Source organism: Chelonia mydas, chromosome 12 (assembly GCF_015237465.2).
Source record: "Chelonia mydas isolate rCheMyd1 chromosome 12, rCheMyd1.pri.v2, whole genome shotgun sequence".
In the NCBI taxonomy this organism is placed as follows: Eukaryota; Metazoa; Chordata; order Testudines; family Cheloniidae; genus Chelonia; species Chelonia mydas.
The window spans coordinates 34,178,053-34,194,245 of NC_051252.2; the positions used below are offsets into that span (position 1 = coordinate 34,178,053).

The 16,193-nt window shown below is 42.6% G+C and overlaps 1 protein-coding gene across 2 annotated transcripts in view; it reads left to right on the top strand.

The window, feature by feature from the left end:
- Window positions 1–6,031: 6,031 nt before the first annotated feature.
- The window catches only part of ATP2C2 (ATPase secretory pathway Ca2+ transporting 2), a 44,051-nt gene continuing 33,889 nt past the window's right edge, over window positions 6,032–16,193 (top strand). Inside the window, exon 1 of one of the 2 annotated variants that reach the window (XM_037878096.2) lies at window positions 6,032–6,300. In XM_037878096.2, the coding sequence (XP_037734024.1) occupies window positions 6,202–6,300 (99 nt within the window). In that variant the 5' untranslated portion in view covers window positions 6,032–6,201. The remainder of the gene's footprint in view (window positions 6,301–16,193) is intronic. The other variant, XM_043526093.1, reaches the window with a different exon arrangement.

Sequence of the window (16,193 nt, forward strand, 5' to 3'; positions counted from 1 at the left end):
TCGGAAACGTTTGGTCACTACAGATGGGCTTGAACTATGAGAGGCTTCACATCCCATTAGAGATGCCCTACTCTGCATCAGAGCGAACAAGAATGTTGCAGGAGAGTAAGGGCTAAATTATGCCTTCCCCTATGTGACTGAGCTACAGAAGAGGGAAGGGGCACAGAGTCTCCACCCCAGCTCACCCACCCAGGTCTCAGCTCAGCGCGAAGTAGGGGGCTGGATGCTGCTAACCAAGGTGTTTCTAGATGCCAGGAGAGCCATGACCCCCATTTCCCCCTGCTCTCCACCCACACTCTGAGATGGGTGCACTGTACTTGCTGCTCTTGTTGTACAGGTATAGCAAGGGATGCACCTCCCCTCACCTCTCCATAACTGTAAATGTAGTAGGGGCAACGAATCATGAGTTTACCCGCCAGAGAGAGAACAGTTTTTGAATTGTGTTTGGGGAAGGGGTTCAGTGGCATTGGGGTTGGATGAGATCAGATGGAAATAGGATCAGGGCAGGTGTTTGGGGTATATCTAGTGCTAGTCCTGAAATATTCTGCTTTTAGCATGGCCCAGCAGAAGAAGAAAGTCTGGTTTGGCTGTTTAGCTGGGGAGCCTCTGTCAATCCAACTGGTTGGATCTAGCTAATGTATATTGATTGTATACCCACCTCACACCCACACTGGGCACTCAGGTTACATTCTTCTGAGAGGGCCATGTCAGATTCCTGTTTATGACTTTTCCAGCTCACACAAACACAAGAGGCACAATGAGGCCCAAAGGCTCCACACACACACGTCCCTGAGGTCAGAGAGAGGACTTGTGTAGCAGGCTTGGCTTCGGAAGGCTCACTGGCAATTGGCAAAGCAATTTTCATTTTAATGGGTGCTGCTTCTCTTATGGCAGAACAGATCTCACTGTGAGGCTCACAGCACAGAAGCATAGAAGTGTAGGACTGGAAGGGACATATGTCTAGGTTTTTGGTTTCTACTGGTGGCACACAATCGCACATTACCTCAATGGTGGTGGCCATAACAAAATTCATTCTGCACATGGATAGAAAAAATTAGAGGGAACATTGGAGGGGGTGCAGTTAACCCTGAAACTGTGACACTATGGTGGCAGCGAGTGTGGGGGGGGGGGTCTACGTTGCGAATTGCTGTAAGTGCCAACAGCAGGGAACACAAGTACTGTAGGAGGAAAAAGCATCACAGAGAAAACATAATAAGAACAATGCACAGTTTTAACTGCCCACTAAACATACCAGGAGTCACCCATCAGAGTATGGGGCCCTGGTGGGGCCTACTGTGAGCATCGGGGCTCCCCTTGGACAGAAGATCCTGTCTGTTTGCTGGATCAGAAAGAGGCCCTGTGTCACTTCAAGCTCACCTTTTTATATCAAAAGCCCTTTCTTTGTTTGAGTCTTTGGAAAACTCAGCCTCAGGGGGTGGTGCTTCCCAGCAGCTGTTCATAATCCCCAGGGGTAATCACCCCTCACCTGTTTTTAGTTCCTGAAGGAGCTGTGGTAACCATCCCCCCACTCCCATGAAATAAAACACTCTTTTACATAAACCATTCATAAATGTAATATAGTGGTCCTCAAAGATACCGCATAGGGTTGCACTAGCCCTACACAGTACCCCCAGACACATGAACCTTGAGTTCTCTGCTCTGTGCAGGACCTGATTCAATGCAGCCTATCACTTACTAGAAGAGATCTTCACTTGAAAGTCTTGTGTAGATGCCTTTTCATGCTGAGGGCAGGATTTAGCCTATACCAGAAGCTGGTTGCCAAGACTAAATAAAGCCATGAGTCAGCCGATCTTGAAATGGTGATGACACATTTTTGCAAGCATGTATCCTTTTTAGTCTTTCTTAATATTAACATTTCATTGCTAGGAGTCATGTACATATTATCCTCTTTAACACCATATGCAGAGAAGCCTCCTTAGAATGCTGTAGAGCCAGATGTTAGCCTTCACCACTCAATTTGATGGTGATCTCTTTGACAGAGGGTGCAATTGTGTACTACATGATTCTCTGCTCCTTGTCACCCTATGTAACTACAGACTATTTGCCTTAATAGTAATCAGCTTTGCTTTAGATCACCGGCAATCGGGTGGCATCTTACTTTCCCCTGATGTGCCATTTTGCATTCCTGTAGCCTAGAAGGATGTTAATTTATAATGGTTCTGCCTTCTGTGGTCTTCGGAGAAAAAGATTCCTGTCTATTTAAAATATTAGCATTCCTAGACGGTTGGGTTTTTTTAAGTAAAATTAAACAGGCACGATATATAATAATAATCATATGATATAATAAGGATCTGAGTTGCTATGCCAGCACTTAGGAATACAAGTTGTATCGGGGCCCACGTTGTTAATGTTAACGTCTCTACAAGGATTCTTCATGCCATGAATTTTCTGTACATTGTAATGGCCAAAGGAGTGATACTTCCTTTTAAGGGCATGACACACAGAAATCAAAAGCAATAACAACAGAAAACTTCCTCCACTTCCATAATTCTTATGAAATGTCCAGTGAATATTCTGAGTGAACTGCACTTTCATTCTGTATTTATTCAGCTGAATGGGAACTGAAATATAATTGATTCAAACAGGCCTAAATTAACACAAAAAGGCCGACAGAGCTATGTCTCAGGGTCTTGACCTCTGATAATAGCACTGAATGCTAGCTGAAGCCCCATTCTATGATGGGGCGCAAGCTACAAACTATGTAGCAGACGGTATTATGCTTGTCCAGTTGTACTGCTCCACTTCTGTGGTTGGGCAGTCTGTGTTTTTTATCATACTGTACCATTCCATCTCCTCAGCACTGATTATTCTCAGCTCATATAATGTCAAGGAAATGAAAATTCCAGGCCAAATTGTCCAGTGGTATAACTGGATTACACTGCATAGAAGTCAATAGTGTAAACAAACACAAACAGACAAATTGGCCTTCCATCTGCTATTGCCAAACGAATCAGTGAAATATGGAAATCAGTAGATAATAACTTGCCAGCCATCTGTGCCTGGCTAAGGAAACCTCTGTTCAGGGACGTTGCACAAAATACATGAATTGTAGACCCGGCAGGAAATTGGCATGATCATAGAAGATTAGGGTTGGAAGAGACCTCAGGAGGTCATCTAGTCCAATCCCCTGCTCAAAGCAGGGCCAACCCCAACTAAATCATCCCAGCCAAGGCTTTGTCAAATCTCTAAGGATGGAGATTCCATCACCTCGCTAGGTAACCCATTCCAGTGCTTCACCACCCTCTGAGTGAAATAGTTTTTCCTAATATCCAACCTAGACCTCCCCCACTGAAATCTGAGACAATTGCTCCTCGTTCTGTCATCTGCCACCACTGAGAACAGCCGAGCTCCATCCTCTTTGGAACCCCCCTTCAGGTAGTTGAAGACTGCTATCAAATCCCCCCTCACTCTTCTCTTCTGCAGACTAAATAAACCCAGTTCCCTCAGCCTCTCCTCATAAGTCATGTGCCCCAGCCTCCTGATCCTTTCGTGATCTATATATTGGTCCTGTATGTGGGTGAGTGACTGCAGTAGACTAGCCATATGGGTGTCTGGTGAGAGCTATCAGACTAAACGGTCTCTTTGTTAGCTGATGATGAAAGAAGTTATTTCCAGACACTTTTGCTACCTGGGAAACTGGGAGACATCTGATATGATCCTAAGACTAAAAACTACAACAGACACATTCAAATGAGTCATTAATATCTCACTTTCTGAGCAGAATTTATTTCCCTGAAAAACGCTTTATCTGGACTCAGCTGAGCCTGCTGGCTTTTGTCCAGATCCGTACCTCGTCTTAGGAAATCAGGAAACAGAGGTAAAGCAAATATGGAGCTTAGTGTCTTCAGCATACTGGTGACATGGCAGCTCTAAGCACCAAGCAACCTTGCACAGGGCCCTCCTTCAAACATCGAACAATTTGGGTGACAGATCTGAAAGCAGATGTCCAACACCATCCTCTGGTGTCTTCCCAGGTGAATAAGCATTACCACCTTCCAGCAATTCATGAACCCCTTTCATTTACCCTATGGCACATCCAGAGCAGTTCAGCTGGCAAGGACTTCTCATTAGGCAGCCAGATGGCTAAGAATAGTATAACTGGGCTCAGTACTCTAAGGCACATTCTGTTTAAAAGTCTCCAAATGATCTGCAATCAGTTAATGACATTTCACAATACCCCTCTGAAGTAAGAACTAGCCCCAGCCTTCTGCACCTGGATCTGTCCCCGTAATCTTTGAGCTAGGCTGAATGGAGATAGGTCTGTAGCATATGCCTTTTGAATGAGTTGTAATGTCTGTGATCTCCAGGGCTCCTGGAAGTCCAGCCTGAGACATAAAGCTTCCAGATATCCCACTGGGGTGGTGCATCTCCACTATAGCTGGTTGGAAATTTTTAAGGAAACATCTTCCCATTAGAAAATGACAGATCATTGAAATTGAAACATTCCACAACAATGTGTTGCTTGTGAGAAAACTTGAGGCAGAACCAAGGCAGGATTCCTACCTGGCAGGCTGCCACAGACCTGGGGCTTCCCGGACGTTAGGGCGTCCTGGGTTGTGGCTCCTAAGCAGCTCACCAGGTGGATTGCAATAGAGCCAGGGAGCCAGGACTGGACATTTTTGAAAAATTCCAAAACTGATTTTTTTTAATGACCATCTTGTGGGAAATTTTGCATATCTGAATTTCATTCAGATTCAGAAGGAGGGTTGTTGGGTTGTGTTTTTTTTTCAAAAATGCAAAATTTGCTGGGGGAAGAAAATTCCGTTTCCAACACAGCTCTAATCTTCATGCCACCAAAAACTCCGGGCTGTGCTTTAATTCCACAAAGTTAGTCCTAACTGGCAATTTAGAGCTAAGTGACTTATCTAACAAGTCAATGAAAGTGTTAGGGAGAGAACCCAGGAATTCTGATTCAACTGCCCTGGTTCAAACCACAAGACAACGCTCCATGTCAACAGATGAGAATTTGTGGGCACGGGAAAGGGGTAACTGATTAAGTATTGTTCAAGCAGGTTGTAATCCACCACAAAAATGCTCCCCAAATAGGGAAAGGATCTACAAGTAAATCTACATAAAATTAAACTGGACATTTTTGCTAGGAGATAAAAACTGGCATGAATTCAAGATGTTTAACAAGTTGGGAGCATCACAGTCTTCCAACAAGTATATTAGAGTTTGTGGTTTCCTCTGTCTCCCCTGACACCGACATACTTCACCTTGAAATGTCCCTTAAATATATATTAACTACATATGCTAAGCAATCTGTTCCATGTTGTATTTAGCTGTGACATACCAAATAAGTTTCCCAGACCTGGAGAAGAGCGCTGTGTGAGCTCAAAAGCTTGTCTCTCTCACTAAGAGAAATAGGTCCAATAAAAGATATTACCTCACCACCTTGTCTCACTCACTCACACTGAATTGAACATTTCTTAAGGAAGCTTTCCCCCAGTGATTCCCCCACACTCACCTTGCGAACTTACAAACAGCTCAGCAGTGACCACGCCCTGCATTTGCATGGAACTGCCTGTGGAAAACAAGCCACCATTTCTGCCTAATGCTGAAATGCAGCATAGGGAAGGAAGGAGGGATAGCTCAGTGGTTTGAGCAGTAGCCTGCTAAAGCCAGGGTTGTGAGTTCAATCCTTGAGGGGGCCATTTAGGGATCTGGGGAAAAAATTGGGAATTGGTCCTGCTTTGAGCAGGGGGTTGGACTTGAGGTCCTTTCCAACCCTGACATTCTATGATTCTATGCTGTTGCATTTTATCAGAGTGTGGGGGAAACAATAGAGCTGAAAGACCTTCAAGTGCAAAAATCAATTGCTTTACACTCCCTTAACAGCTACTGCATCCTGAGTTACAGCCAAGACTGCTCCATACAAATACTAACCATGGGTTTGACTAAGCACACACAGGAATCCTTTGGCATGGAGTTGAATAAGCTAAGCACCCTGTAGGTATCTGCTGCTCTAAGCCGCCAAAGTGAAGGAGGGTGTGCAGCCTCTCCCAGGCACCTGTTGCTGGCAGTGGGCGTGGCTTCCTCTGTAGGCATCAGGTAACACCTGCCAATCCCTCTTCTGTAGCTACAACCCAGGCTTGCAAGGGAATTTGAGCCACAGCCTGGAACAGGTGACATTCAAGCAACAGCAGCAGAATGAGGAGCTGCTGCTGAGGCAAAGGAAAGATGGTAGAAAGACGCTTCTCCAAACTCTTCCAGAAAGGGTCACTTTTCCGCTTAGCCCAGAAATATCAGCCAGTTGGGAATGGGGAGCCAGAACGGGAGGTAAGGATTCCCTATGCCTCTTGCCTGTAAGTTATGAAATGTGGTATGTAGTTGGGGCTAAGCCTACTGTGCATTGCTGGCAACAATTACCTCTCTATAGCTCTGGCAGTTTTGTGGTGCTACTTTGTTTTATCATCATATTTAAAATGGAGGATAATAGTAACGACGACACTGACCTGCCTATTGGGGTGTTGTGTGGGTTAGTTAATGTGTGTGCAAGCTGAATAGCTCTATGATAAATCGTAAGTATTAACATTCATCTTTATGTCAAGGCTTCGCTAACAATACTCAGATTTGCAGCATATGTCATTGTGTTTGCACTGACTTTAGGGTCAGACATTTAAACAATGTAGGCCGGTATTCTGAGCAGAAAGGCCCAAGGATGTGAATGAGTCCTGAGGATGAACTTCCAAATGGGTGATTCCTTCAGTTCAGAATAGAGCCTATTAGTGAGTGGGATGAGACATCCAGCTGCTCGGACGGCACTTTATCATTATTTTCATTTTTATTTTACAAAATAATCCACGGACATCTTCAAAATGTCACTCATTTTCAGAAAGATTTTTTTGTCTTCTCAAAAATGTTCATGAAATGTGGTTTTGGAACATTTCTGAAATATACCTTTTTTGGTGTCCCCTCTATTTGCCACTGAATATGAGAGAATGAAATCGTTGGTTTCTGTGGTTTTCCATATGTTTGACTTTCTATTTTACATTTTTCCTCTAGCCACTCTGTAAGCTCTCTGGGGCTGGGCCTGCCTCTGATTACTATGGGTTTGTCCAGTGCAATGGTGCTCTGATTTCTGTTGAGGCCTCTAGGATCTATTGTAGTAGAATTAATAATAATGATAGGATTGGATATTTTCAAGTAACAAAGTAACTGATCCTTGCCATACTCATGTGAGGTGTTGACCTTTGGACCCATTCACATGGGTAAGAGGAATCTGATTTCATCCTTTCTTCCGTACCTGGATTGATTCATTTTGTTTATAACACTACATTGCTTTCCCTCCTTGGCATTTGCACCTTCCAAATACTTATAGGCAGTTTATGTGCCCTTTAGTCATGATTTGCCCAAGCTCTGTATGTTGCAGTTAGTATTCTTAATCTTTCTTCAAAAGCTATTCCCTCCAACTCTCTAATCTGCTCTTCAGTCCTTCCCATTTGTTGTCTTCTTTCTAGTATCAAGTTGGCCAAAACTGTCGGCAGTATTCTATATGTAGCCTCACTAGTGCTACGCAGAGAGAGGGAGACCGAGACCATCCTCTTTTTGCTCCTCTATGCGATGCTACGGCATACACAGCCCAACTTCACAGAGTAAAATGGAGACGTGGCTGGGATGCCAAAAAAAAAATTCTGATCTTGCTGTGATGTGAGATAGCAAAATAATCTCTCTCTTTTGGTAATCTGTTAACCCAATGAAGAGGAACATAAATGCAGTTTTTAAACTCCAGTCCATTGATTTGGCCAATATTTGCGTGAGGGTCAAGTCACTTGTTCACAGTCAGGAAACTATAGTCAGTCAGTGGCTTATTCTGAATTAGAACTTGCAGTCTTCTGGCTCTGACATTCTTGCTACAGCATAGTAAATAATTATGAGTATTTGCTCTCTCTGTGAGCACATGATCTCCTTGAATTCCAGTCCAAGTCTATGCAGAACATGATACCACTATAATATGACACTACAATGCGGACTAGCATGTACACAAGGGCAAGCGAGTGCGTACAGTGTATTTGGACCTTCAGAAAGCCTTTGACCAGGTCCCACACCAAAGGCTCTTAAGCAAAGTAAGCAGTCCTGGGATAAGAGGGCGGGTCCTCTCACAGATCAGTAACTGGTTAAAACATAGGAATAAATTATCAGTTTACATAGTGGAGAGAGGTAAATAGCAGGGTCCCCCAAGGATCTGAACCGGGACTGATATTCATATTCATAAATGATCTGGAAAAGAGAGTAAACAGTGAGGTAGCAAAGTTTGCAGATGATGCAGAATTAGACAATATAATTAAATCCAAAGCTGGCTGTGAAGAGTTACAAAAGGGATCTCACAAAACTGGGTGACTGGGCAACAAAATAGCAGATGAAATTCAGTGTTGATAAATGTTAAGTAATGCACATTGGAAAACATAATCCCAACGATGCATACAAAATGATGGGGTCTAAATTAGCTGTTACCACTCCAGAAAGAGCTCTTGGAGTCATTGTGGATAGCTCTCTGAAAACATCCACTCAGGGTGCAGCGGCTGTCAAAAAAACTAACAATGTTAGGAACCATTAGGAAAAAGAATAGATAATAAGACAGAAAATATCACAATGCCACTATATACATCCATGGTACACCCACACCATGAATACTGTGTGCGGTTTCTGGTTGCCCCATCTCCAGAATGAGATATTAGAACTGGAAATAGTACAGAGAAGGGCAGCAAAAATGTTTACGGATATGGAACAGCTTCCATATAAAAGATGAAGAAGAGTGGGACTGTTCAGCTTAGAAAAGAGACAACTAAGGGGGGACCTGGGGATACGATAAAGGTCTATAAAATCTTGACTGGGGTGGAGAAAGTGAATGAGGAAGTGTCATTTACCCGTTCACATAACACAAGAACCAGGGGTCACCCAATTAATTTAATAGGCAGTAGGTTTAAAACAAACAAAAGGAAGTACTTCTTCACACAACGCACAGTCAGCTTGTGGAACTCATTGCCAGGGGATGTGGTGAAGGGCAAAAGTATAATTGGATTAAAAAAATAATTAGATAAGTTAATGAGGATAGGTCCATCAATGGCTATTAGCCAGGATGGGCAGGGATGCAACCCCGTGCTCTGGGAGTCCCTAAACTTCTGCCTACCAGAAGCTGGGACTAGACAACAGGGGGGCGAATCAGTTGATGTTTGCCCTGTTCTGTTCATTCCCTCTGAAGCATCTGGCACTGGCTGCTGTCAAAAGGCAGGATACTGGGCTAGATGGACCATTGGTCGGACCCAGTATGACCATTCTTATGTTCCTAAAGGCCTACATTTTCAGTGTAAGTTTAGGAAGAATCTGGGGAAATTATTTCCATTCAAGTCCACAGAGACCTCATTACAATGCAAATACATCAGAATGATTTCAATGCAAGTCTACAAAGATACTAAAATCCTTTAAATGTACAACTGGAGACCTTTCCACAATGCCATTAGGATGTGATATTAACATGTCAAAACAATTTCAGTGGTAATCCATGGAGAATCCATTAGGATGCCATTATATTCTGAAAGCATAATGCCAAACAGGGTTGTTACATCCAATTGGAAGAAAAGTTTTAATTTACTACACACACAAGTGCTCCAAGACTTTATTATATTGTTGCCATTGACAATCATTGTTTAAATTATGCCATGTTAATGGTTATAATAATAATGTGATAACTCAAGAATCAATTCCCTGCTTTTGTTATTGTCTGGTAATTGACTAATACTCCATCTGTTTTCTACTTGGAAAGACTTTTACAGTGACGAATAGAGGGATAAAGAAGTTTAAGCCCCCCTTCAAAAAGTCATTTAACTTCTGTGTGCCTCGGTTATTCATCACTAAAGTGGGAATCATAATTCTTTGTCTTTTCTATTTAAACTTCCTGTTTTAAACTTCTGTTTAAAATTGTTAACTTCTCAGATCTGAGTTTGTTTCTGAAAATACATGTGCACAGGGCCTAGGAAAATGGAGTTCTGATCTCCGTTGATCTCAGTGGCTAGAGTAAGACAAACAACAATTTTGTGTGAGCTAAGGCGCAAACATGATTCAAACAGAAAATCTGAAAGTGGAAAGTTTAGAATAGAGTAAAAGGTAGACTACTCTGAAATATTTATGTAATGACACCCACAGCCAAGTCAGCTGCTGAGACAGAAGCAAGAACTGCTAAAAATATAGGTTTTGTTAGCTTGAGCTAAAGGCCTGGATCTCCAATGATTTCATTGGAAGCTAGAAGCCTAAATATGTCTGGGAATCTGGGCTCAAGCTCATTAAGGCAGAGCTCAGAGGCAGTAGCCAACTCAAGACCTTTTTCATGGCGTTGCCACAACAGGAGGACACAGAGTCAGGGGTTATGTTCATATCAAACCTCCTAATATAGCCTTGATTTCAACTTCAATACAAGCAGACGACAAGGACAGTGGGTGTTCAACCTCCACTTTAACTTCTGTCTCCCCCCACACACACCTTTCCTCATAACAGTCACCTCATTCTCTCTGAAACTGCTGGGATCTGCTCTCTTCCACCCTCTTCCATATATATACCCTTTGCTTGGGGGACTTAGGGCTGGTTGAGGGACCTGAGGGCAGGGAGATGTTCCCCAGAGGTTGGAGTTTGTCCAGCTCTATCCTCCATGATCAACACCAAGTGCTGGTCTCTTCTAAACCCTAAAACCAAACTGCAGAGATCAGTTTCTGAGCTGTGCTATAGTAGCTTCACACATCTCTAATGGTGCTTTCCCCGCACAGATAGTGCCTGATATCAGATGGAGATGAATCTGTTCAGGAGCTATCATGGGTCTCATAGTCTCCTACTGCAGCAAAACTCCCAGGAGGGGAACGATGGTTGGCCTGCAAGGTTTGCTTCCTGCCTATCTTCCCTTCATGGGGATAGTGCTCCCCACCATGGTTTGTATCCCCAGGGTTCCGCTGGGAGCCAGGCTGCCACTGGTTTACCCCTGTCCCCTCCCTCCTCGCTTTCAGGCTGGAAGGAAGAGAAAAGTCAGAGGGAGGGTTAAAGATTTATGAAGAGGCTCAAAGGGGAGTATGATGCATTGAGTGGCTGCTCCCTAGCTCTCCAACATGCCTCCACAAATAGAGTGAGACCCCAACACATAGTATGCCTGTGGAGGGACCTTTGATGAACTCCTGGAGTGGGAAACAGCATGCCATTAATCTGCTGCTTCCTTCTTTTGCTCTCCTCTGTGAGCATTGTTGGATACCATCCAGCCCTGGGCGGATTCTGCAGCAAAGGAGATTTAGGTTAGATATTAGGAATACCTTTCCAACTATAAGGCTATTTAAGCTCTGGAATAGGCTTCCAAGAGAGGTTGTGGAATCCCCAACCCCAGAGGTTTTTAAGAACAGGTTGGACAAACCGCTGTCAGGGATGGACTAGGTTTACTTCGTCCTTCCTCAGTGCTGGGGGCTGGACTTGACTTCTCAAGGTTCTGTCCAGCCCTACATTTCTATGATTCTCATAGCTTTGTGTGCAGAGCATTGTAAATACTGTAGCGAGAGTAGAGATAGATGGGCAGAATTATATATGAACATAGGTGAGGCATTTCCCTCTCTTTTAATAGGAAAAATGCCCTCTTTGGCTGGAATTATTGTTTGCTGCATTCACACAAAAGCCACTAGCAATGACATGGGCCTTGCAAATATAATCTTTCAATTCCAAAGCCTTTTCTTATTAAGGCAAAGATAGTGTAAACCCTGAATCAATAATTCTGAATTAAAGTCAAGACAAAGTTGACTGTATAACCTTTTGGATGGGATTTTCAAAAGGTCCATCACCCCTGTTTGCAGGCAAAATTTACACCTAAAATATATGTGACCTGACAAAATGAACTAGGTTGCAAATCAGATTTGGTGCATCTCCAGTTAAATGTTTGCCCCCACTGGATTGGAAAATTTGTCCCTTTCCATTGAAGAACTTCTTAAACAGTAGCACTTGTTTAAAAATGTCAGAGCTTGAAATTTTTTGAGGGAGGGGGGAGGAAGGGAAAATGTCATCATGAAACTTTTTCCATTTTTCTCCCGGTTCTATTGCTCAGTCTGTTTTTCCATTCCTTTCATTCTACTGTGCCTTGTACTTTTTGTGCTCCTTCTCTGTGTTGCAATTTATTCATGTCTCTGAATTTTTCTTAATTTAGTTTTCTCTTAGTGGAGCTGGTGCTGCACCAATAGCTTGGGGACTGTACGAATTGCTCACATACACACGCACACCGGGTCCAAATGTTCCAACCTTTCTTTTTTTCGAACAAAAAAATGCAATGTTAGTGAAAGTTGGAATATTTTTTGAAAAAGTTTTTTGAATTCAACTTTTTTTGGGGGGGACAAAAAAATCAAAAAGGAACAAAGCAGTTCATGTCAAATGTTTGTTTGTTTCATTTTGGTGTTTAAAACCAAAACAAAATGAACATTTCCGTTCAAAACACACACAAAAATCAAAATCTTCCACAGAAAATGTTAAACAAAACCATTTCATTCAAGTTCTTCACGGAAACACTGGATTTTTCTACCAGCTCTACATATATATGTATGGGTTTGCAGGATCAGAGCTTAAGTTTGTTGTCCATCCGGCAATGGAAATAGGTTGGCTTTTGTTCTTTGCCCTAAATGTAGTACTGAGTTACAATTCCAGTATATGCCTGCTTTTTTTTTTTTTTTTTCCCTTATTTTAACATCTACTGTAATGGGGTGTGTGCTTTTCCCTGTTACGCATTCACTTCCCAACAGAGGTGTATAAGCCTGCCCATATCACTCTTTACTTACTGCTGTTATTGCTTGACTGCATATTTATACACTGGCAGTAAAGTTTGGTAATATGTGCCCTTTAAAAGAAAAGTACCAGGAAGGAAAGGAGTGCTATTTAAAAACAGGCCAAATGAAAGGTCCGCACAGCATATCACACATGAGCAAAAAGTCAGAGCCTATTTACATAGTCTTTAAGTATTTGATTAAAGATTTTCTAAGGGAACAAGTTTGCTGGCAGACACATTTAGCTCTTTAGGGGTCATCTTGCCCTTGATCCTTCTGAATTTGCCCCCAGAAATACCAAAGGAGAAACATGCTGCCATGGAAACCAATCCATTGTTATCTTGAATACATTTTGGTTCCTAGTCAGGTGTCCAGGTCTTTGGCAAACATTAACTTCCTTTAACAAAAAGAAAAACAGCTTGTCCCCAACAGGCCATGAAAGGGACCAATGGCCCTAATATTTTCCAGCAAGCTGGGGGTTATCTTCATTCTCTGCAGCTCCCACACAGGTTTACAGGGTGGAGTAATGATGCAGGGTTGACACTTGAAGGCCCAATCAGGCCCTTAGAGGAAACCCAGGAAACTCTATATAAGCAACTACCTTACAAAGCTGAGCTTCCAGGGTCCCACCCTGTTGCTGAGTGGCGTGGGTGGGACTGCACTCTGTGTGGGTCTGTGTTTAGGTTAAAAACTCCTCGTGGGTGTAATCTGCACACCCTAAGGCATGAGTGAAGACCTGGAACATGTACTTCCAGTCTCCCTGTCTTTACTTTTGAGTCAGGAAACACAATGAGAACAAGAAGGAACACACTGAAAATCTCTCCCAAGGGAAGAGAGTGAGAGAGCGCTGTGTGTTTGTGTGTATGTGCGTGATATGCTGTGTGGTAGCAGTGTTGAACTAATTGGGGGTGCAAGCTGGCTTGGGCGAGGGGGTCTCTGTACATGGGACCTTTCAACTGTATTGCAAACGTTCAAAAGCCATGAGTAAGGTCAACAAAATCACGAGCCTGGCTTAAAAATTATTTTAAAATATTTTTTAAAAAATATTTAAAGTTTACGTGTCTTGTGGTTTTAGAACCATCAGCGTTCGCATTTTCAGGTTTATCTCTGCAACCATGAAAGCTAGAAACTTTTTTTTTTTTTTTTTCCAAGTGAAAGCTGCGTTTCTGGTATATTCACAGGACTTAAGGGCCTCGGGCTGTAAGAAAAACACCAAATATTGTGAGACTCGCAATGAGAGTGGAAGAGTTGGCAACAGTGCTTAAGCAGGATTAAACAGCACTCGTGACACAGCACCACAGATGGGGGCGGGAAAATACCTTGTTGTGGAATTCTAGTTTGTTTTTCCTTGGTTTTTGTACTATGCCCGTTGCCGTAATGCCATACAGAGTAGAACTTTTCAAATATCTCTCTCTCACTCACACACACACACACACACACACACCCAGAGTGTTAGTCTTTTGGGGGATTGGTTTTCACCCGCTTCCAATAAATACGAAGTTGTGCTCTGTGGGAAAGCAAGGATGAAGTTTTACATTTGGAAAGGCCCCTTATTTGACCAAATCACTCACGCTCCCAGCTTAGACTTCACCAAATTTAGCTCGCCCAACTAAATATAGGAAGGAGAAGGGAGCAAACAATACCCCAGAATGAATAACCCTAACCAAACAGAAACTAGAACTCTTCTCACGCTCTGGAGATAAGCATTTGAGAGTCGTAGAAAGCTCTGCCTCTCTCACCCTTTCCAGATTTGCTGTGTGTCCCAGTGCTATCTATAATGAATCATAGATCAAAACCAACAGTAGCCAGAGAGCTAAAAGAAGATGTGACATTTTGTAAGGTGTGGTGGTGCAGAACATTATGCATGACTTGTAGCCTAAAAGTCTGCTCCTTTGTAACTTGTAGCACTGTCTGTGCTGGCCAGACAATAGTTACACTAACAATTTTTATTTTCTCCTGCCAACCCCTCCTTAAGTGGCGCACTCTTTATTGTATTTAAGTAGGTTGTAGCTACATGCTAGTCTCGCACATGCCAGCTCATTGCTGGAAATGGCCCTCCTTGATTATCATACACATTATAAGGAAAGTGATCACTTTAGATAAACTATTACCAGCAGGAGAGTGGGGTGGGGGGGAGAGAAAACCTTTTGAAGTGATAAACACCCATTTTTTCATGGTCTGTGTGTATAAAACATCCTCACTGCATTTTCCACTTTATGCATCCGATGAAGTGAGCTGTAGCTCACGAAAGCTTATGCTCAAATAAATTGGTTAGTCTCTAAGGTGCCACAAGTCCTCCTTTTCATTTCAAACACTGTGATCTTTGTCTTGCAAAGCCATTCTGCATTTACTGAGTGGCATGTCCCAATACATGCAGATGAACTCCTTTTAATAATTGTCCCTTTGTAACAATACAGTTTATTTAAGCAAAATTTATAACTTTTATATATCAGCAAAATAAAAAATGTAATGGCTTTCCATGTATAGCTCAAATCAGTAGCTCAAATTTCAGATCAGTGGGTCTGACATTTCTCCACCTTATTAAAAGGAGTGAGTGAATTATAATTATAGATATTATAAAACATCTAGATAAGGCACTGGGTTGAGACTTAGGTGACCTGGGTTCTGTGTCTAGCTCTGTCATTAATCAGCTGTGTGACTCTGAGAGAGTCACTTTCCCTCTCTGTGTGCCTCAGTGTCCTCCTCCACCCTTTGTTTGGATTGTAAAGGTACTGTCTATCACTATGTTTATGTAAAGTTTCCAGCACAATGGATTCCTGTTCTCAGCTAACATGTCTAAAGCCTACTGTAATGCAAATAATACTTAATAATAATAATAATAATGAACATAACATTGCCTAACCACTGCTTTTTCTGTAAAGGAAAATCATGCTGTTTCTCTCGAGCAATATTATTTCTATCTGTCCATGTAGGGGCTTGTCCAGCTTTCATTGGGGTTGTATCTGAGAGCCTTTGAGGGAGTCAACAAATTAAAGGACAAAGGAGAACTGATGACTTATCTGGACACTGATATAGTAACGAAATGTCTGCCTAATCTAGCTGCCCGAACCAGCAACCTGCGAGTGCTGCTGCACAACGATGGCCAATCGACCTGGGATGCAAATCTTAATAAAGAGTTTGAGAAACTGAATGAGTTAATTTAAGAGCCCCAGTCCTAAGGTACTATGACAGTAAGCACTATAGCCAGGTCTACGCTACAAGCTTGGGTCGACACAGGTTATGGCAGCATAAAGCCACCATAGTTAGTATATCACTTGTGCCAAGTTATCCTCAGACGACTCCAAGGGGGGGTATCAATGCAGTCCTCTTAAAGCAGTATGGTCAAAACTGGACCATACTCAAATACTGGAGGTCAAGTGGCTTATGCGTCAAAGGCTCTAA